Source organism: Cibotium barometz, chromosome 37 (assembly GCF_041138505.1).
Source record: "Cibotium barometz isolate CiBa-2024 chromosome 37, ASM4113850v1, whole genome shotgun sequence".
NCBI lineage: Eukaryota > Viridiplantae > Streptophyta > Polypodiopsida > Cyatheales > Cibotiaceae > Cibotium > Cibotium barometz.
In genome coordinates, this window is record NC_141082.1 from 32,644,908 (window position 1) to 32,668,688 (window position 23,781).

The 23,781-nt window shown below is 42.4% G+C and overlaps 1 protein-coding gene across 1 annotated transcript; it reads right to left on the minus strand.

Annotated features, from left to right (window-relative positions):
* Positions 1-563: 563 nt before the first annotated feature.
* LOC147617192 (glyoxylase I 4-like) lies at positions 564-13,850 on the minus strand (the record flags this gene model as incomplete). Its single annotated transcript, XM_086776445.1, has 7 exons — positions 564-853; positions 3,356-3,559; positions 3,667-3,750; positions 3,897-3,964; positions 12,880-12,900; positions 13,414-13,504; positions 13,763-13,850. Coding segments are annotated over 7 exons (672 nt in total), but the record flags the coding sequence as incomplete, so codon positions are not given.
* Between the last annotated feature and the right edge of the window lie 9,931 nt (positions 13,851-23,781).

Here is a 23,781-nt window from a genome sequence, read left to right on the forward strand (position 1 = left end):
CTCTCATGCACCCTCCCTTGTCAATCCCAGGAAAAAAATAGTACCTTCTCTTCAGAATTTACCACCTTCCCCAAATTCATGAAAACTGGTACACAGTTGCCTACAACCACGACTGCATGTCAACAATCTTTAACATAAGTGACACCATAACAACAGGAGAAATGGGGATGCAGCTAGAGAGATTATTTATATTTATATCAACCAAATTTTTAAAAAAAATGTGTAGTCAATATCATGCATATGCTACAAAATAAATATTACGTTAAATTAAAAACAAATGTACAGGGTTGAGAGAGAGAAATCCAGCTTTCGTCGTCGCTTGGTTATTTGACTGCCTCATGGTGGTGGGGTGGTTCCAATGTCCCACAGTTCTTGCATAATTTTCTTTACAAGTGCATGAACATAAGGTGATATATCTTAGTACATCACAAACCCTGAATTAGGCACAAAATTATTGATTTTTTTAATGGATAACTTATATGGTATACCTCATTTTTAAGCCAATGTGAAATGGTGCCAGAGCATCATGTAGCTCATTACACTGTGACTGATGCAAGGCACGATCAAGCAAAGACAAACCCTCCTGTAGACTCGTCGTAATTCATATTAATAGGATAAAGCAACCCTCAAAGCAGTCTCTCATATTCTGACATACAACTAAGACCATGGTTAATTGGTTTGGAGCAGCTCAGCATGCCAACAGCTGACATTATTATGAACCATGGGGTATGCATTATTCAAATACTCTCTGCAGACAGTACTGCGTTAAGTGGTTGAAATTCGAGGCAATTCCCGTCCGGATCACGGGCAAACACCTGTGGCTTCAAAGACATGCTCTCTGTGTAGGGAATGCCTGGACTTCAGAAAAACTTGGTTCAACACTTCAGAAACACAAAACTAAATGTCAATCGAACACCTGTACAGAGTATTTTCTTTATTGATACAAGACTTCAAACCTACAAGGTAAAGGCTAAAGAAAGTGGACAAATGACCGCACCATGCTCTCTTTGTGCTTTTACAGGCTGAGAATGTAGGAATGATACATGAAGACCTCTTCTGGGCTGCAAGATTCTAATGCAAACTTGAGGCTCTAACATTGTCCTGTGTTACTCCTGCATTCATGCTGCTTCTGCTTCCTCTTCATTTTCTGAAGATGTGACTACTAAAAGCACTCATAGAACCATCTTCCCAACTCAGCTCAAAGGCTGGTCAGCACTTGATAATTTGAGTCAAATGCTGGTCAACTTTGAGTGAATTGGTCAATTCTTGTCAACTCAAATCAGCACCAGTCCACTCAAGTCCAATGCTGATCAACTCCTGTCAATGCTCGTCAACTCTAGTCGGACATTGTCAATTCTAAATGGATTGGTCAACTCTCGTAAAAAACTCATAAAATCTGGCCCAAAACTTCTTTTTTGAACTCCAGATCCACCAAAAAGTGACCCTGGAAAGTTTGAATGGTTTGAATTGATAGCGAGAGAGAGGGTGAGAGAGCTCCCTGGGCCTGCTGCCCAGCCCCTTTGCCCTTTGCCCAGCACCCTCCTCCCTCTGCACCTTTTCCCCCCGTCCCCCAGGCCTGTGCGCAATGAGGACCCCGTACAACCACCCCAAATCCTCCCACCGGGAATGGTTGTGGTGACACAATCAGGAGCACTGACGTGCACAGCAGCGTCAAGTGCGTGAGCGCGAGAGGGACGCAAACAGGAGCCCTAGGCCCCTGTAGAGAAGAGGGCGACCCACTCCAGGAGCCTCATCCTGATTTTTCTCTGGAGGGGGAACAGTTCCCGAGACACTGGTTCCCGTGACGAACCATTATGAGCCCTACTCTCAGGGGCAGCGGCCAGCCTTGCCTCTGACCACAACAGGACCCCAGAGGGACCCCCTACTCTACCACTCCTGCCCCACTCCGGAGGATGTAGGAGCCACTGTTAGGCTTAGGGTTAGCAGCATGCAGACAAGGCACATGTAGGGTGCAACAGATACAATCGTGAAGCTCTTGGGAGAAGAGAATAATAAGAGAGAGGGTGTTGGAAAAAAACCTCCTAGTGAGAGGGAAAAAGTGCCTTGGCTAGTCCTAGAGTGTTCACACACCATTGTTCTCAGTATGCATGTCTCTCCCTGTACCATGCTCTAGAGCCTACTTCAGGCCATACAAAGCCTTCCATAACCTGCACACTTTGTATTCTTGACCCTTTTGAACACAAAGCCACGAGGTAGAGAAACATATACCTCCTCGTGCAAATCACTGTTGAAGAAGGCAGTTTTAATGTGCAAACGATAGTAAGTGTGTCCCATACAAGGGAAGGAGAGTATCAAAGACATCATGTGAGACAACAGGGCTGTTTCTGCATATAGGAGGATAGGCACCACATTCTAAGCTAGCCGAGAGCATGTGCCCCACAATCTGTCAATAAAGTCTGAGGTCTCGTCAATATAAAGTCCAAACAATGTAGGGGATACAGGGCAGCCCTTTTTGACCCCAATGGTGCTATGGATCTCCCTAGATATCTCTTGGTGTCCAAACAAGGAAGAGAGAGAGAGAGAGAGAGAGAGAGAGAGAGAGGAGAGAGAGAGAATTCTCTCTCAATGTCTGCACAAGGTCAAAATGGTAAACAGCCTGTAATAAGATGCATAGAGCATCCCCTAGAAGATATTGTAATAATAAATGAAGATACTAAATGAGCAAATAAAAGTAACATTGAAGATGCCATTAAAACTCTGTGAAGCACTAATGAGTTGTACCTACGGCTGAGAATCTCAAAATTCAAGGGTCTAGATAGTGGAAGCTCCATGTGCCACTGGAACATGGATCCATCATCAGCATCTGCCTGGTCATGATGTGCAGTAAGCATGTGCCAAGGGAGCTTCCTTCGAATGGGTTTCAAATGACGATACGGCACTTGTGGGATGGCCTCCTGTGGGTTCTGTGGGAACATACTCATGATCCATATATCCCTATGTGATCTCCTCAGAGTAGCAGATGTTGTCTACATGGCCTCCTGTGGGTTCTATGTGGGAACATACTCATGATCCATATATCCCTATGTGATCTCCTCAGAGTAGCAGATGTTGTCTACATGCCTTGAATGCTACAAGCCTCAAAGAAGCCTCATGAGTCATGGCAAGTCCCTTGTGGGTGGGCCTCAACTTGAGCACTGGCTAGGGCGACTTGTGGAATATTGTCATTTGTCTCTCGTGTTTTATGTTGGCTAAGCCCTCAAAAGAAAACAGGAGTGGTAGAGTCTAGGTAGTGTGCTGTGCACAAAGATGCTTACAAGGCATGCAACAGGCTTCAACGTTCAAGTTTCAATGCTTCCCTTTTGCTGTAAAAATGCAGACATAAAAAAAACACAACCTGCATTCCTTAAGACTGTTTTTAGTCGCTCCGGATTTTCTATGTGCAGGCACATGTGCCGATCTTCTCCACCATGTGCAGGACGGCCAGTGATTGGATCTGGGTTAGGCAACTCCATTAAGTGGATCATCTGATTACCAACCAATAGCCAGGCTCCACGGAAATAAAGGGTTTTATCAGGTCGAAGATTGCACGTTTTCATACCTGTTATCAAAATGTGGCAGCATAGCCTTAAGTCATAAGTGCCCTTTACAGTAACAAGAAAAGCCTAACTACTTGCAGTGTGCAAGACCATGTAAAACCCTCCTCACCAAGCACACCACAATAGAACTCCAATGATTTATCCAGGTCTTTGCAGATGATTCCAACATGGTGAACTCCAACAAATCCAATGTCTGCAGTTGCAATTGTAAAGTATCCATCATAAATCCAGCTACAGATACTTCATTACAAACATCTGACTACACAAGCTTTCCATCCCCTTAATGAAATTCAAATCAGAGTCAGATGGTTATTCCAAAATGAGTTCTCAAAAGCATGCCTGGAGCAAACAACCTTCTTCCATGCTGGCTGAAATAGCAGAAGCAGCATCCACTTGTCCCATAATACCTAGTCAGCAGATTACGCTGTTACTGTAACAAAACAAAACCCTGAAAACAATAACTCAAAATTTCTAACGCATTAATCCGTGAAAAGAAAGTTCTGGCAAGATTGCCCCAAACAATCAGTTGGCTATTTGATGAAATGTAGTGCAAATGAGATAAGCTGTATCAGCAAACCTTTAGTTAAAAGGCAAACCATTCAAGCTTTTAAATAGGCCTTAGTAGAGGTTTTTTTCTGCCAACAGGCCACCTTATCAGCTATTGAAGAAATTTAGAAGGAAGAAATCATGGTGCAAATCAATGATTGGCCAGCAAAGGACTCATCAAACCTCACAAATCTCCTTCTTGACTCCATCCATCTTTTGCTGGCAAAAAAAAAGGAAGGAACATCTAGAAGGTGTGTGGCCTATTGAGCTCTGAACAAGGTGACCATCGGAAATCAAACTTTATAACGTGATACTGAGTTGCAAGGTGTGCAGGCCCCATAGCTAGTCACCACCTACTTAGCACAAGGTCACGGATAGTCAGAGCAAGAGATCATCCTCATCATTAACTACCAACTTGCTAGCATTCGATTCTCATTCTTCTCCTTGTCATGTGAATGTGCTCCTAAGTTAGGGCAGGAGAGACCTATGCCTAAGTTAGTGAGGAGAGACCTGTGCCTAAGTTGGTGCAAGAAACGTTTCTTCCTTAATGGGGCAAGAGAGGGAATTCAACTTTCCAATTTGGAAAGTGAGAATTTTCAGAGTGGATGGGACTGCACATGCATGTGACTTGTTTTTTTTGGCATGGACATTGGATGACTATAATTGCATATGAATGTCTGTGCATTTCATAGACACAAGAAAATCCCAAAAAACAAGTGACTAACGAGATTTGTTTACTTTGTGCACTCATTATTGTTTTATGAATTTTGCAGGGAGTGAAGTATAAACTCCAGACTGGTCACCATACTTCTTTTATGAATGTTCAAGTGTTTTATAACCTTAGTTATGTAGGTATATTATTATCAAAAACAGGAATTTAACGTGGAAAAGCAACATGGAAGTACTTTTATGTGCAAATTGTATGAAGGGAGCATCATTGTGGTTGAGTGATGATCTCCCAGACTCTCTCATCCTTGTATGCTGATCCCAAGGCAGAAAGTAGGCTGTACGACCAGCTGCACAGGTGGTACAAACAGCAACGCAAGTGTATATGGCCAGTGGCATATATGTACAGACAGGCTGTACGGCAAAACCAACCAGAGCTCTGCAGAGTGTACCACTATAGGACACAGTAGTGGCAGCCTATGACTATAGTGATGTCAGCAGTGGATTGTACGGCCATCTTCCATGTCATTTATACGGCAGAGGTGGTACTGATTGCTGCAGACCTTGTATGGACAGCAGACCGACTAACCTCATTAGTGCAACCAGTAGCGTTAGCTGTACAGATGTGTGAGCCAGGTCTGGTTGTGCATGTGTTGCTTCTGGGACAAATCTTGTCAATGTTGAAGGTCTCTGTCGAGTACCTGGGGTTATGAGCAGGAGGCACTGCCGATGACTACAGGAAAAACGGGGTTACAAAGGTCTTCACATAGTACACAAGCTGCATGCAGGATTGCGAAGACGGTGTACTCACTTACCCAGATTTGGGTTAGCAAGGAGTTGCATCCAGATCATCTCATGTGTACTCTTGAGTGGAGCTACAAGAGTTCATGATAGATTCAGCATCGTCATCGAGCTATTTGAGAGAATTAATCTGGGACTCATGAGTGACAGATTCACTAAGTGCTTTGTAAAGAATTTCCCTTTTGCAATAAAGAAACTAGAAGGGGGGAACCATCTTTGGCAACTAGTGTGGAGTATAGAGCATGCACATTCCACACAAAATCTACATTTTCATGCATTCTTCGTTCATATTGTGTAGTTGTCTTAATAAAGTGAAATCTTAAGATATCTTGGGCACTCCCAATTACATTTGTATCGGAGACAAATTTTCACTCACACATGGAATCAGTCCTCTAGCTAGAAAACTTGAATTTCCCTTGGCAAATAGGAGGTCAAATGCCCACAAGTACGTCTGTTAGGAAAGGTTTGGAGGAGACAAGTGCAACATCTTTGGGAGGAGACCAAGTGTCTCAAAGAAACCCATGCCGACCAAGACTTTTAGGACTTCTTGGCTGCATGGAAAAAGATTCCTATGGATCAAGTTGCTTGCGGAAAATACAGGTGTTAATCCATCAGAGTTTTCCATGAACTAATTTGCTTTCTAAAGGGCACTTGGTAAAAGATGGTGATGGCATGGTGGTGCTTAAGATCCTCAACTTTTGGAGGCAAAGGGTGTTAAGATGGAACTGCCCAAACCGATGAAAAAAACCATGCCCCATGTTCCAAGTGAAACGAAAGAGGAGTATTCAGCTACTTCTACTCACAGGTGGGATAGCAAGGATAGACATGGGGCATATGGGAATCAAAGAGCCATTCTTCAGGTTCTCCACTTAAAAATGTATCATTGCAAAAAGAACCCGTGAAGGCTCTCCTATCCGCGAGGTAGCTTAAGGAGGACAGAGAAATCAAGAACTTACAAAGAGAGTCTATTAATAACATAGCATATATAGGTGATACCATCTCATGCATAAAACATATCAGTCCTACAAAAAGATTGTCCGGGGAAACAAAAATAGCAAGTCATCATATGAAAGGATATATAATGTCTCGTATGTCAAGATGGAATGCAAATGTTAACAATGCTTTCCCACTGCTGAGCCTGAAATCTTGCACAATAACAAGCCTTCAACCTTTTCGAGAAGGCAATTCTTCTCTGATCAGGAATTGTGCCAGATACACCCTCGCATAGCTAATACCTCACCACTAAACACCATTTCTCTTGGCTGGACAAGTTATGTTCTGTTATGAAACCCCCATTCTCACACAGCTAATCCCTCACCATTGAACACACTCACTCTTGCCTGGAAACGTCGTCTCTGGTTATGGAATCCTCAATCCTGCACAACTAATCCCTCTTCACTGGGCTCGGTTTCTCTTATCTACACAAATCATGTCTGCTATGGGACCAAGCACATCTAACCCCTCACCACTAAACGCACTTTCTCTTGCCCTCTAGTAAATATGCAGCTGTCTGATACACCCTTGTGTCATAATATCATAAATGATTCTATCAAGATAACCAAATCCCATTAGCAACCACATCTCAGACTCCTTACGAGATGTAAGATTGCATGCCTGGATGATGGACAAAGTGCAATGGTTTGTGAGCCTGGCCATTTTTCATGCATAGTTTTTTTTTCTTTTTCTTTTTTGATAGAGAGTGAGTAACTACATTCATGTAGATGTCAGGGTTTGACTGTACCTGCATGTTAGCTGGCAAAGGTGTTACCCATAGCTGCAGACAACAGCTGTTTACCTTGCAACAGGGAAACACCATTTCCGAGGTGTAGCATGCCAATCAGTTCCATCTTTGCCCACATCCAGCAAAAGGTAGAGTACTCTCTCTCTCTCTCTCTCCCACATATTTACCTTCTCCTTTCAAACATTCCCTCCCTCTACAATGGGAGGGTCTGTAGATGATAAAATCGGCCAGCTTGATCATATCCTTAGGGATCTTATCAAGGACAAGAAGAAGACATTGGATAGCACCATCACCGCCATCAAGGACTTACTGACGCGCATGGGAAAGCTGGAGGCCGAAGCGGAAATATGGAAGGAAGAGAAGCTTACCATGCAAGAGGAGTGGGAGAAGGAAAAGCTCGCCATGCAGGAGGAATCAACCTTTTGAAGGGCGAAGTGGCATCCTTACGCGATCGTCCACGGGAGGAAGGAGAGACTCTTGAGGTGGACAAAGAGGCAATCAAGGAAGAGATCACCAAAACCCTCACCCACACAATCGAGGGGAAAATGGAGGCAGCCCACGAAGGATGGGTAGAAGTGATGAAGAAGAACATCAAAAAGGAGGTGCAAGAAGATGTACAAGTGATGAAGAAGAACATCAAGAAGGAGGTACAAGAAGATGTACACATGATGCAGTCTACTCTTGATGAAGAGAAGATGCGACGGATCCGGCGCCTAAACACCCGAGTCACAGGGATACCAGAGAGCACTGCCTCCACACCCGAGATTGACGGGCGGAACCTATGTACCAAGCTCGGACTAAAGGAGGATGAGCCGCTCCCATTCACTAGAGTATGGAGGACAACCCCAAAGGACTCCACCAAAGGCAAGGCCTTAGTGCTACAGTTCCCGGACGAGGAGAGTAGGATGAGCTTTATGAGAAGACGGGCTATCTTGAGGAGCTTGCCAGGGGACCCTATCTACTTTGATGATGACCTCACATGGATGCAGCTGGAGCACAGAAGATTATGCATGCCGAAGATCAAGGCGGCACGCAAAGAAGGGAAGAAGGCACATTATAGGGATGGTCACATCTACATTGATGGGAAGAGGGTCGAATAGCGCCATCTGGCCAATGAGACACGGAGGAAACAACATGAAGACAAAGAGATACACATAGCAGTCTGGAACTGTAATGGAGTCCTATGGACACATCCAAGGAGACTTGAGGAGGTGATGGAGGGCCGGGATATCATCTTGATGATAGAGACACATGAGAGCCCAGAGAGGGGCTTACCACGGGTTGAGGGTTATCAGTGGGAGTCAGCTCACCGACAAGGGATGAGACAGGCCACCTCCCGAGGTTCAAGAGGTATTGCAGTGCTTTTCAGACATGGGTTACATGAGCTTGTTCGAGTCGTAGCACGAGACTCGGAGGCGAGATACATGTGGATTAGCTTACGCCTCTCGGAGACCAGATGGATTTATATCGCCCTTTGCTACTTTCCTCCGAAGGGGTCGCGGTTTGCCACCACCCAGGAGCCGGGTGGAGGAGAGGCTAGTGAGTCTCCATACTCTGTCTTATCTGAGGAGATCTTACACTATTCGACACTGGGAGAAGTCTTCTTGATGGGGGGCTTCAATGCACGGACTCAAAGCAGACAGTGCGAGATCTATGACTTTGAGGATCCCTTGAGACTAGAGCTGCTAGCTACAGAGGATACAGGGACCACTCAGATCTCCGCTGACGGAGGAGCTGACAACACTGGATATGGGCAACATTTGCTGGAGCTTGGGGCCTGACACCATCTCATTATTTATAACGGGATGACTCAGTGGCTAGACTCAGGTGGGTTGACTTGCTTTCCAGTGGGGGGCGGCAGCAGTACAGTGGACTATGTGATGGGATCCCGGGAGGCAGCAGATATTGTGTCTCACTTCACCGTACCACCATGCCCCATTGGGGCGGATCATACATATCTATCCCTCACTTTCAGGAGCTTACTGGAGACCCACCCACCCATCATACAGCCACCACACACTATTTTCCACTTCACTCAAGACCTAGCCGATGTGTATGACTATCATGTTCATGATCAGCTGTTTGCCTTAGACCCATCGGCACCCATGGCTATGCTCACCTCCCAGCTCTCACATGTACTGCACTCCGCAGCCGCGAGGAGTTTCCCATACCACATACAGATAGGACAGCCACCTACATCTGGGAGCATGCCCCAGAACCGATGGTATGATGATGAGTGCAGAAACCTTTACCGCAGTCTCCGAGTGCAGAGGGCTCGCGGGGAGATCACCCAGAGATAGGCAAGCAAGAGGATGCATACTCTCACCTGCCGTAAGCGGCGAGCTTATGAGAAGGCTCAGTACTGGGACACACATCACATGCTCATGAGCAGAGATGTTGCTGCTGCTTGGAGGAGACTCAGAGAGCCCCGTCCTCCCACACCTATTACCGATCCTCAGACCTGGCAGACATATGCAGAGAGACTCTATGATGTGCCTGCAATGCCCCCTATACCACAGCCCACAGAGCCATGCTCCACAGTCTCCACCTTCTTCACCCCACCTATGGTTAGGAGGGCCATATGCCGACTCCAACATGGACGGGCGACGGATCATACAGGATTACAAGGAGAGCATCTCATCTATGCTATTGATACATTGGCACCATTTCTTGCTCATCTCTTTAACAGAGCTCTGTCAGAGGGGTTTCCGGCTGAGTGGACGATGCACACTATTGTGCCGATCCATAAAGCGGGAGATGTACTAGACCCCGGGAACTACAGGACCATCATGATTGGCCATATATTGGCCAAACTATACGGGGCAGTTTTGGAGGCAGAGCTGAGCACTCATGTAGAGGTTGGGGGATTGAGAGCAGCAGGCCAGGCAGGCTTCCAACGAGCCTTCTCGACCATCGACCACATTTTTACATTGAGGTGCCTGATCGATCAGGCCAAGGCACGGAGGCGACGGCTCTATTGTTGCTTTGTATATTTCCGCAAGGCATTTGATATTGTGCCCAAAGAGCGCCTCTTTCGACGACTACAAACACTAGGCATACCCTCAGACATGATGTGGGGCATATACAGGCTATATGAGAAGGTCTTTGGGAGAGTCCGATGCCCAGGAGGCTTGTCCGACACAATTGCTAGCACCATTGGTGTGAAGCAGGGGTGCCCACTCTCCCCCACGCTCTTTGGGCTCTATATTGATGAGGTGGTCGATTACATCACATAGGGAGGAGGCTCTGGGATTGAGCTATCAGGTATTATTATCCATGTTATGCTTTATGCTGATGACATCGTCTTGGTATCCGACACGCAGGTTGGGCTTCAAAGACACCTTGTGGCTCTTGATGACTTCTGCGCACAGCAGGGTCTCACAGTGAACCTTGGGAAAACCAAGGTTATGATCTTCCACACCTCACCCGCAGTCAGGAGCCACACTACTCTCACATTCGCAAGAGGGCGGGTCGAGGTGGTGAGCTCTTATGTTTACCTTGGCATCACATTTACTAGCTCAGCTGGACGCTTCTCCATGGCTCAGGCAGTCCGCGGACAGAGTGACCCGGGGGTATGCAGCTCTTGCTGGCCTTGAGCGTCAATGTTATCAGGCACATTTTCAAGAACCCCGCACGAAGGGGTGGCTTTTTGATACATTAGTGACACCAGCCTTGATGTATGCAGCAGCGGTTTGGGCACCAGGGCTTGTAGCCTCCACATGGGTACAGCTGGAGAGACCACAGATCTTGATGCTCTCGAGGATGATACGCAGCAAACCATCCGTCCCGCACGACATTGTTCGAGCTGAGTTTGCTGCACCACCTATGGCAGTGGAGGCATTGTTCCATACGATCTCCTTTATATACAGGATGAGGGAGATGCCCACGGAGAGATTATCCCGCCAAGCTTTTGAGGCATCCAGACAGCTGGCCGAGGCTGGACACAATGGATCTTGGTATGCACAGATGCTACAGTGGTTCTCGCATCATGGGATAGACATTGAGCGGTGGGATAGACATTGAGCGGTTGCCACCTTTTCAGTATGATCAGTCTGCTCCACGGGGTTACCTCTCTCTCAATGAGAGGAACAAAGTGATGAGACAGGACATATGGCAGCGCTACATACAGGAGACATGGACAGCACCAGAGAGCCCACTACCACCGAAGATGCTGTATTACAGAGACCACTTTATGAGCATCTCAAGGGATGGGTTTATACAGCGACCGCGGTATATGGATGTATACATGCCACATAGCCGTTGCTATTGGACAGCTACGAGTCTCATCACATCAGCTAGAAATAGAGGCTGGGAGAGCGGCACGGGTTCCCAGAGCCGAGCGGATATGCAGATTGTGCCGCGAGGAGGTGGAGACTGAGGATCACTTTGTATGTAGATGTAGAGCCCACCAGGGGGTCAGAGATAGATATGCACGATTGTTTGAGGAGCACTCTTCACTACATCAGTTGATGGAGGCCTCGGACCAGCGACAGCTTGGCAGACTACTACTAGAGCTTCATAGTTCTGGAGAGAGACTCCTCTAGACACCCGCTCCCACTAGGGGTGGGAGACAATCCCAGCTCACAAATTTCTTCCAGAGAGCTATGCCAGTGCCCGCCGCTGATGTACCACGTGGGGTGACCGCACAGAGAGCAGAGGAACTGAGAGCTAGGAGGAGACCTAGACAGACTGGACATAGAGCACCCCGACTCCGTCACCGAGAGATAGCAGCTATCCGGATGAGACACCAGATGGAGACACAGGAGAGGCTAGCTCGCTTTCATTCAGACTCAAGGGACATGTTCACGCCATTCACAGCCTCAACATCGACGATGTATGATATCTTATATCCCTCTTATGGCACTGGATGGAGTTAGACATAGATCTGCATAGCATGGTTGTACTACCCCTTTAGCATATAGAGATGCATCTTGCCTTAGAACTCCATCCACATCCCCACCCCCCTTTAGCCCACGACCCATACCCACACTTTGGCTCCACGCCCCAAAGGAGTTCTTATCTGCTGATTACATGTACATACACTAGTGCTAGTTGTTTTCTTTGTACTTTTTCTTTCAGTTTTCCATGGCTCAGTGTATCCATGGTACCATTGTATCACTTTTGGTCTCATAGACCCTTGGGATCTTTCATGGACGTTTAATATTACTTTCTTTCTTTCTCTCTCTCTCTCTCTCTCTCTCAAGCATGTGCCCTGCACAAAGTATGTAAACAATAAAATTAAAGGGGGGGAACAGAGAGAAGAAGCTTTTTATAATTTTCCCGATGAATGCAACCACACATTCTCCATGTGTACTTATGCTCCATCATACAAAATTGCATGTTGATATGTCATTGATTCATGAGTACGTGCCCGGTTCTCAAAGGGGCATGCAAGGGGCTATAGTAACTTCCTACTAGGGACGTTTAAAGAGAATGAATGGCTCATTAAACCCTTGCATAGAGTCGTGATGCCACCAGGACCCGACCCGGCCCTGCTAATCGGCTTCCAAGTGAAAGGTATTACAATTACATACATGTTGACAACATGCAGAAGTGAAGGGATTCAACCTAATCAGACATGGGTGGAGGACACGAGCATGGTTTAACATGGCCTACATGAGCAATATCACCATCATTAACAACATTTATCCATTATGTGAGCAACATGAATATCTTGATCACCATTAGTATGAGCATGGATATCATGGTTAGTAATAGCATAAGAGGCATAAAAGACACAACCATCAACATCAATATTGACAACATGGGCATCTTGGTTGACATTGACCATTAACATCACCATTAATATGATGTCATTTGGAATCTTGATTAACTTTAACATGGCATGGTGAGCATCTTGATTCACATTGGTTTAGCCTCCTTTCCAATATGACCAGCATGTCTAACAAAGGCCTACATAGGTGCATAGGGAATATAACTATACTAATAATTGTATCAGATTAAGGTAACTATGGAAATATTATTCAAGTTGTCCTTGTTCAATTGTTGCTTTAAGTTTAATTTTCTTAAATATTACTCTATTTTTTCACTTTAATGGAGTAACAATATAGCTCCACATCTAAACAATTTATGCTACACTTCAGTGAGTTTTGAACTCGCAATCTCAGCTTCCATAGCTCAAGCTCTACCACTGGGCTATTTTCCCCAACCCTCTCGACAGGCAATGTTGCACCTGAAAGCCCTTACCCATCATCAAATTTTGGGGCCAGAGAAAATTTATCTATTAAATCAGGTATTACCTGATGTAGTGCTTAGATACCAAAAACACAGAAAAACCATAGCAAAACCATTGAAAACAGAGAAAAAAAACAGAAAATTTAGGACTTTAAAACGCCACTTAGAGATACAGGACTACAAAAAATGAACTATTTTGCTGTTGCTAAGATAATTAGAATCGAATCAACCAACCAGCAACAGAGCTTCAGAGAACCCGATGATGATAACGAGGTGTGCAGGCAGAGAAGAGCGCAAGACAACACGAATCCCGCGTGTACTCGCGATTCCAGGAATCTTTGGTTTCACATTTAAGGAGGTGAGCGTGTCCGACCGGCTTCATTCTATTATTATTATGGGTTTTTTTTTTATAAAAAAAAATTGGCTACTAGAAGGGAGCAAAGTACTCCGTGAGGACCCCTCATATCCTCTACAAAGCGAGGGCATTGTAACTATCGGGTGTCTAGCCGGGGATCGAACTTGGTACCTCCAGGTTTCAAGCCACCCCCATCAACCACCACTAGAACAAGCGCCCGATGTTATTATTATGGGTTTTGCAATTCAAAACTTTTAGGCCCATTACACATCGCCATACCCCTGCCTGCTGCCCATGCTGATGTGGTGGGGGTATCTACGGCCCATAATTCATGGGCAGGCAATAGAAGGAGATCTTAAGAGAAGGATAGAGAAAGATTCTAAATGAGGCTCATGATAGTCCTATAAAAGGACACTCTGGATATGTAAAGATTTTTATGGCTGTAAAGAAGCATTTCTTTTGGCCCAAACTTAAGAAGGATGTACTACAGCATGTTTGCCAATGCTTAGTCTACCAAAAGGTCAAGGCCGAAACCATGTGGGTTATCCCAAGGATACCCAAGTTTATGTGGATACAATGTTGTGAGTGGCTTTATGACGACTAATGACTTCTCTTTTCCGTTCAACATTCTTTCCCATAGGGAAATCTAGCCAAACTTTGATAGGCTCATCCCAATGGAATCATGGATGTCTCAATTTCACCTTTAGTTTCAGTTTCAGTTTTCCATTGACTTTGAGATTGAAGCAATCCCTAAGTCATTCCCAAAGAGTTAGTCTAAGGCATAGTTCTCCTCATTTTGGTTCTCATCATTCTCAAGAGTACCCTCAATGTGGTGCTCAATGTGCACAATAGCACTAAAGGTCCCCTTATTATGTTTACTAAGACTTGTTTAGAAGCTTGTGTGAAGACCTTGGAGGCTCATGTGCAGCATTAGAATGTAGGCTTTACGATGTACAAGTTGTGATTAGATTGAAGGGGTGCTAAGATGGAAGTTACCTCATCATAAGATGAGGTTTGTTTTCCTACCATTAAAGATCTGAGGCGTAACAATATCCTATAATAGAGACTTTCTAGATCTTGCAATCTCATCCTCAATTGAATATTGCAGTATCATCTGAAGATGTTATCCTCATCATGGCTTAATGCCTCAATTTTGGTAAATGGTGCCTCTTCCTCTTGAAAAGAAAATGGGTATTACTCGTCTTGTTGGTTATGAGGAACTCTTTTTGTTAGAACAATTGGAGACCTAGTCAATTGGAGACCTAGTCAACACCTCAACAAGTTTGAGCATGGTCTCTTGAGTATGTTGTTTGCTAAGGCTCTTGTCAAGAGTCTGGTTCTCGTCTTCGGGTGATAGGTTGGGCCTTAGAACTTTAATTTGACTTTCAATTGCACTAGATGAGGTGCTAGGCTCTTCATTTGATATTTCTCGGATCACTAACATGTTTTCATTATTCTTTTCCATGCGACAAGAATGAATCTTCTTTTGAGCACTTGTAAGCATCACATACATTGGGTCCTTGGTCTTAGTGTTGTCGTGATTTTATAAGCGTGATCGTTGGTCTCATGAGACGACCATGATTTTCAATCATATTTTTTATTTGGGCATGATTATTATGTAGGCATGATTATGTAGTCACAGTCGTTATTTTTTTGGTCATGATTAGAATTTTCTAGCATGATCGAATTTTCGAGATATGATTTTTTTTTCGAGTTTTTATAGTGGTTTTTGGTAATCCAATTTGTGTGGAGGGGGTGGTTTTAAAATTCAAATGAAGAGGTGTAAGAAGTTTTTTGAAGGCAAGTGGGAGGCAAAAGTCAACACTTTATGACACACCATAAAGGACCCCAAAAGTGGATTATAGCCAACTCACAATTCATCTTTACATTGGATGTACATTGGATGTACATTAGCCACTAATGAGTCATGGAAATAAGTGATTAAGAGATAATCACTAATGAGTTAATTCAAGATTAACCCTTTCACTAATTTTTCCTCTTTTGGATTGATTAAGAGTTATTCACTAACGAGTGAATCTAAGATTGACCCTTTCACTAATGTTTCCTCTTTTAGATTGATTAAGAGTCCTAATTAACCACTAATCACTAATTAATTCACACAATTAAGCATATTGTTGGATTAGGCATTAAATTGGTACGGTATATACATTGTCGAATGTGTGAATTAATAAATAATTAAATATTAATTAAGCTCCTAATAATGAAATCTTCTCTTATGCAAAAGAGAGCTAGAATCCTAAATGATGACATGCTAAACAAAAGACTCGTGGTGGAGGGACTCCAAGATCCACCATTACACAATGCCTTGCAAACATAAAGGTATAAGTCCTTTGAGTCGTGTGATTGACTTTGATGATAACTTCATAGGGATGCCTCACAAGAGATAACTTCATGGGGATGCCTCACAAGAGATATCAAAAGAAAGGGATCCCATCCGAAGCTTCTTTTTTTAAAGTCTCATTAAAGCTAACACCAAGGGTAAAGAGTCACCTATGGCACTGCCAGTAGAGAAGAGCTTGCTCTATAGCACTCATGCAAAAAATGACCCAATAATGGAGAGTTGGGGTTGGGAAGAGATAACACGGGCTAACCAATAATGGAGAGTTGGGTTGGTAAGAGATAACATGCAATAATGGGGATTTGGATTGGGAAGAGATAACATGGGCCAACCACATTTATACTCTTGACAAGAGTGGTGGTGTTGCTTTATGTTTTATATGCAAGTAGCCACACCAACACAAATTGAGACCAACATAAGGAGGCATCTCTAGTGTGCTCATTATACGAGAGTAAAGAGAGCCATGATAAAACTCATTATTATAAGAACTAGCCTGCAAATAGCCCTTGCCTTACCTGCCAATCTGAGGTAACCGTTGGCTTTGCTAACACCACTTAAAAGGCCTATAAAAGCCCTTACCTTACCTGCCAATCTAGGGCAGCCCTTGACTTTTCCAACACCCCACTGACAAGGCCTATAAAGTTCTAATGCACCTCACTTAGGGCAATTTGTACCCTAAAGAGGAATTTTCAGAGTGCTTGAGATGCCTTCACGACCATTGGTGTTAGGCGTTACTGTGTCACAACCACCTCTTCCCTAAGCATCTCCCTAATGAACCAACTAGTGAGGTTCCAAAGGGGGGTGAGGAGGGAGATGGTTTATATTGAACCCTTAAAGGCTCAGAGCACACTGAATCAAATCTTAACCCATTACATCACAAAAAATGACAACATAAGTACCCCATCTACCACTCAATTCTATAGTGCAAAACCACTAGGGGTAAGGACATCCATGCTCCAGGAGCTAGGCAATCATTATAATGCTATGGTTGTAAGGGACCTCATTGTGTGGCTAAGTATTCCATCAAGAGGGCCATGGTTTATCATCCATGGTTTGCCATGCCACACTTGCACTCCCACATTGTGAGCATCCTGACAACCATTGGCAAGTCTTAACTTGTGCTAAGTGTGGAATGGATACATTCATACAGTCTCTCTAATAATACAGTAATACATATGCAAAATCCATACAAAGTAAAGCAAGAGAAGAGTAGCTAGTCATGTAGAGGATTCCACCTCTCAACCACAAAGGGGCCAAGGGTAAACACGAGTCTTACAACCTAATGCACCCCAAAGACCCATAGACATAGCAAGACAAAGATTTGATAGTTTAAGATGGCTCTGCCAATGAAGAAACTACCTTAAACATTTCAATCATCCTTTGAGGAGGAGGAGGAGATGACTCTATATCTGGCTATTAAGCTAGAAGAAGTTGTTATAGACTAGATAGCCTGTCAAAGAAGTTGGTAGAGTGTCTGAATCCCATTGTATAGGAGAAGAGTAGAGTGGGTCAAAGACTGCCAAGAGAAGATAGAGGGTGGGCTTTTTGACTATAAGAGCTAATCTATACTTAGTACACTAACTTCACATTGCTCAATAGAAGACATATGAAAGAGCCTATTGTTTCCATAATCAGAGAAGAGCCTCTCCTAGAAGAGGGATTAGAACCAAGATTATATCCATTGAACATGAGCTTTAACACCATTGTCTACTAGAAGGTTTAAGGAGAGGATCTAAGAGTTTCACTCTTGTATGAGCAAGTTCATATCCCATATACCATCTTAGGCCTAGATAGCCACAAAAGTGAGAGCGCCCGTGCTCTAAAATACATCATGGGTCTCTCGGCCTTTCTATTTTGTCAATTCCAAATCCCTATTGACTAATTGATCCAGGGAAGCTCAAGCATATTGAAATTATGAAAGGAACCTTTTGGTTGCACTCCATTCTAGATAATGGGTGCCCTTTCTTAGCTACTTTTGGATTAGGTGGATGTGATTAACTCTTAGCTACTTTTGTGCCAAGGCTGCCATCGAATAAATATTACAAGTCTTCTCCCACTCTCTACTTTGCTATTATGCTAAGCTCTTGCATGATGTTATGTGATTAACCCTAATCACTTCACTTCTTCATTCACCATGATTAAACCTTTGATTTAGTAACTTGCTTAAGCACCATTAATTATAACATGGTATCAAAGCCAAGATCCTCAATATTTATGCATACTTAATCTATGTTCATCAAGTACACCAGTCATAATTAGTGAAAACTCCCTTTCATTATGTTTTAAGGCTTTTTCCTCTTCTTCTCCTCTACCCATGAGCTGTGGAGGACTGAATTCTCTCTCCACACACCTTCATTAGCTAAACCACAACTTGGGGATTGATCTCGACTCAGAGGCACACAAGTTGGTACCCTCAATGGTGCAAAAACGCGAATAGATAGGAAACCATTTGCATTTTTTAGTTGCCTACATTTTTAGGAGAAAACGCTCCAGCACTTCAACGAAAGCAAATCAAGCTAATTCCATTATCACCTGGGGGTCTTGGACCATGGTGATGAGCATGATGGTGGGAACCATTTTTTTATTAATCATCGAGGCAGTTCACCTCTATATACTCAATAGAATCTACTCTGATAGTGATTAAAATTTGGTTATAATGGTTAATGAAGTGTTTGTTGGACTTAATCCCTTCTAGACACAATGCTATAACATTGTCTTAAATATTTTTGTAAGAAGGTTTGAGGAGGGCCTCCAATTGTATGCTCCAAGCGGGCTCAACTTTTTGCCTCCAAAATAATGTTTTAAACTTGTGAGGTGATTAAGGTTGGCTTAAATATTGATTATTGAGTCAATCAAAAGGAATTTAAAGATGCATTCTATTGTGAGTCATCAAACTCCAAGCACATCTAAACAAGAAGGATAACCAAGAAGGTAAAGAAGTCCCCAAGGAAAAAATCAAGCCATACTATTACTCACATGCAAAGAAGTTAGTATTTTTAAAATTTCTTTGTAAACAATATGTCTTTGTATGGTGGTGGGGCTTTTTAGCATTTGTTAAATCTTTTTTTAAGGGGTTTAGACACTACCCTTGGACTAATTTTCCAAGTGGTAAGACCTACCCATATCATGCCTAACTCATTCTCAAGGCTAATTTGTTTAAGGGAAACAGTTTCCACACATGGAATACCAAAATCAAGTTTACATTGATGAGGAAGGGATTTTGGGGTGTCAAAAATGGAAAAGAAAGAATGCCTACCACCAAAGAAGAGGAGAATTTGGGTAAGCAAGGATAAAAAGGCATTAACAATTATTGCCTTAGTCCTTAGTAGCACTTACATCCATCACACATAGATGGAAAAGAAACTTCTCAAGAGGCCTTGAATACTCTTAATACTTTGTTTGGAGCTCAATCAAAAAAACTCACAAATTTTTGAACCCATCTTAACTACATGGGATAAATTCAAATGAGTCTCTTCCAACTCATCTTAACTACATGGAGAGCATCTTAACTCAGCTTGTAGTTATCAAGAAACACATTGAGGAAGATGTTATTATGGTAGTTATTGTGAAGAGTCTCCAAAAGAGTATAGCAACATTATTACAATATTAACTACTCTTACCAACTTGCCAGCACCTATACTCATGGATGTTGAAGCATCTTTACTAGAAGAGTTCAACAAAGTCAAGAAAAGATAAGGAAACATGAAAGGGGATTTATTCAACAAAGGAGGTTTTAAGAAGTTTGGTTCAAAAGCTCCCTTCAAAGGTTCATATAAAAAAAATGATTTTTTAAAAGAAGCCTTGCAACTTCTATAGAAAACTGGGTCATGAAGAGAAGGATTGTCTCTTCAGAAACAAAGCACAAAAGGCACTTCTTGTAGAGGTGAAGATAACTCAAGTGGAGAAGAAGTAGAGAGGATGAGAAATAGTTAGAGACCTCAACTTTCTAGAGACCAGCTAGAGCCTACCCCTACATGTTGGTCACCCCTCTATCCTAGTGAATTGTAATCATAACTAGAAGTCTATCATCTAGAGACCAGTTAGAGCGTAGCCCTGCCTGTTGGTCACCAGTCTATCCTAAGTGAATTGTAATCATAACTAGAAGTCTATCATCTTTCATCATAACTGGCATTGTAAACCACCATGAGTAAGACCTACGGGCACTTGGATGGTCTTGCTAGCATTGACATCATAGTAGCCATGAATATTTTGTTGAGGGAGGGTGTTGAGATACACACAAAATTATCTTATATGTGGCCTTAGGGATATTAGGCATATGGTTTTTATGGTTTAAAAGACTTCTCTAGTAATAGGTTTTCGGCATATCCATAGGTTAGTATAAATGCAACCTTTCCATTCTAGACAATGGGTGCCTTCTTTTAGCTACTTTTGGATTAGGTGGATGTGATTAACTCTTAATCTTTTTTATACGAAGCCTATTTATAGGCTACCATCTAATGAATATTACAAGTCTCCTCCCCCTCACTACTTTGCTATCATGCTGAGCTCTTGCATCACTTATGTGCTTAACCCTAATCACTTCACTTCTTCATTCGACATGATTAACAACTTTCTTAAGCCACCTTTGATTGTAACATTAAAATGTGCCTAAAGACATTGGATTAAGAACATGAAAGGTCAGAGTCTAATCCACTTTTAGAGTTTGAGAATCTCTTTTTTCCATTAAGGTCTTAATCTATTGGCATAAATTAAGGAGAAATTCTGCCTTATGAAAATGTAACTTAGAATACAATGTAAGTTAGAAGATCACCTCCCAACGGAATGCTTGTATTCATTATTTGGTTTTTTTAATATCATTAAGGCCTTACTATATTGGCATAAATTTATCACACTTTTTACCTCCTTATATCTACACCCCCATCATTCACCAAAATTTCAAGTATCCTACACTATCATTCACCAAAATTTCAAGTATGTGTTCTTCTAACATGGAAGTACATATGGAGATAGCTCTAATTCTCCTCACCTTCTAATTTTGCAAAGAGATAGAAGCTAATAATTATTGATGCATATCCTTGTGACCATGGATATTCTTCCAAAGAGGACATGCACGAAGTATGCCACCTTAGATCGCAACAAAGAGATTGTAGCTATCTACATGCCGAGCGTAGTTAGCAATGTACCACATGTTAGATATTTACTAGTACTACACCTTGAGGTTATGTACTTATGCCATGGGTACTTTTGTCCCATTGGGTTTTTTCCCTTGTCCCAAGTGTGAATGGGCACCTTCTTAGGGTTAGCTAGTATATAAATGCAGAGCCTCAGGACAGGTAGGCTTTCAGAGGAGCTACTCTACCCTTGACCACATCTTCACCCTATGTGCCATCAAAGATGGCTGTTCAATTTGTACTTCATTATACCTTAAGCTCTTGCTCCTAGTGAACTAGCCTTCTACTCTCTCTCTCTCTCTCTCTCTCTCTCTCTCTCTCCCTTGTTTACTTATGCCATGGGAACTTTTATCCCATTGGGTTTCTCCCCATGGCCATCCAGGTGTGAATGAGCATCTTAGGGTTAGCTAGTATATAAGCAATCTTAGGGTCAATTTAGGATTTCTATTCATTTTACTTCATTGTACCTTGAGCTTTTACTCCTAGCAGTGAATTAGCCTTCTACACTCTCTCTCTCACACACACTTGTGTTCTCTTTGATTTGTGAACATTGAGTGAGTGTTTGTAGCTTTGCTTCCATCAAAGCTAACATTGGTATTAGAGCAAGGCATTTCCATAGCTTGGATTCTTATTTTCTTCACACTGTGTTCAAGCTTCCATAGCTTCTTTTTGTAGCTTGCTTATCATTCGAACATAGCTCAAGTTGAAGCTCTTTAGTGTGATGGTGCAACTTCAATTTTTCCATTGAAGGCTTCCTTATCTTGAATCAACTCCTCTACTTCAAGCAACGACTTTAGCAACTCATTCATCATGCGACTTTAGCAAAGTGTTTTAAATCATTGATTAAACTCATTCATCATGCGACTTTAGCAAGTGTTTTAAATCATTAATTCAAGTCATTCATCAAGAAATTCCAATATAGCTGTAGTCGATTCAATTTTTTACAATCGGATCATTACGGGCATAATCAAATTGTTTCGTCAAAATGATCCGATTCCACTTTTCCACTGCTTCATATAGTGCCGACTCATGGCAAATAGAATCTCTTGATTCTTGAATCATTTTTATCTCGGATCATTTACAGGTTTTGCAATTGATTGATTCAACTCTTGAATCATTGATTTTCTTGAATTGGCTAATTGCACTCTTTTATCAACAATTCCACTTTCTGGAATCACTTTGATTGCTAGTTCCATTTTTCGATGATTCTACTTTTTGTGAATTCCACTTTCAATGAACCTACATTGGCAATTCCACTTTTTGTGGTCATTTGATTGCACTTTCAAAGGATCAACTGATTCTACCTTTTTGAATCGTTTGTTTCTACCTTTTTGGTATTGCTAGATTCTACTTTTTGGATTGACTGATTCTACTTTTTTGAATCGCCCGAATCTATTTTTAAGGATCGATTGATTCCACTTCTTAGAGCGTCTAAGTCTAACTTTTTTGGATCGTCCGAGTCTACCTTCTTAGATTGTTCAATTCTACATTCTTTGATTGTCCAATTTTATATTCTTGAATCATTTGATTCTATTTTTTATCCAACTCTATTTTGCTAATTTTTAATAGCTTGCAGATTGTTCAACAATATGTGGTAACTTCAATTCAAGCTTTATTTTTGCATCTTTCTTTCCTAAATTCAATAGTAGTCACGTATGGCCAACTCCTTTAGAAATGATTTGTTGGTATTCTTTCCAAAGAGGATAAATTAGATTGGCCAAATTACTCCCTATAGAGTTTTATGGTCAAAAATGTCCTTGATGTTGCAAAAGGCTTATAGGGGTGCAGTGGTTGTGTGAATGACCACCGCCCTCGCGCAATTGCTCCTACTATTCCTCAAAGGGGTCAAGGTCAACATATCCAACAACTAGTTCCTTAAAGAAGTCAGGGCCAACAGATCCAATAACCCCAACAGTCAAGGTCAACATATCCAACTAGTTCCTCAAAGCAGTCAAGGCCAACAGATCCAATAACCACAGCAGTTCCTCAAATTACTACTTAACAAAGAAGATGGGATTCACATGATGCTCAAGCGTTGGCATGTCAGGCAAAAAACGATGCAAGGATAACTTGATAATGAAAATATACAAGAAAAGGGGTCCATGAACGTATATTTAATAAAATTACATGACTTAGAGAACAATTTCTCAATATTGATGAACATTTAACAAACTTATAGGACTTGAGAGAACAACTTCTCGATATTGATGAACATTTAATAAACTTATAGTACTTGAGAGAACTTCTCAATATTGATGAAATTATTCTAGAAAAAAATATTATTATACATCACCCTTAGCTCATTGTGTGAGTCTTATCTGCACTGTAGAAAGAATGTTTTTGAGAGTTCTAACAATGATCACGCTCTAGCAATGTGGGTACAAACATGCTGAAGGTACAATCATTGCATAGTCCAATCGCGCCAACTG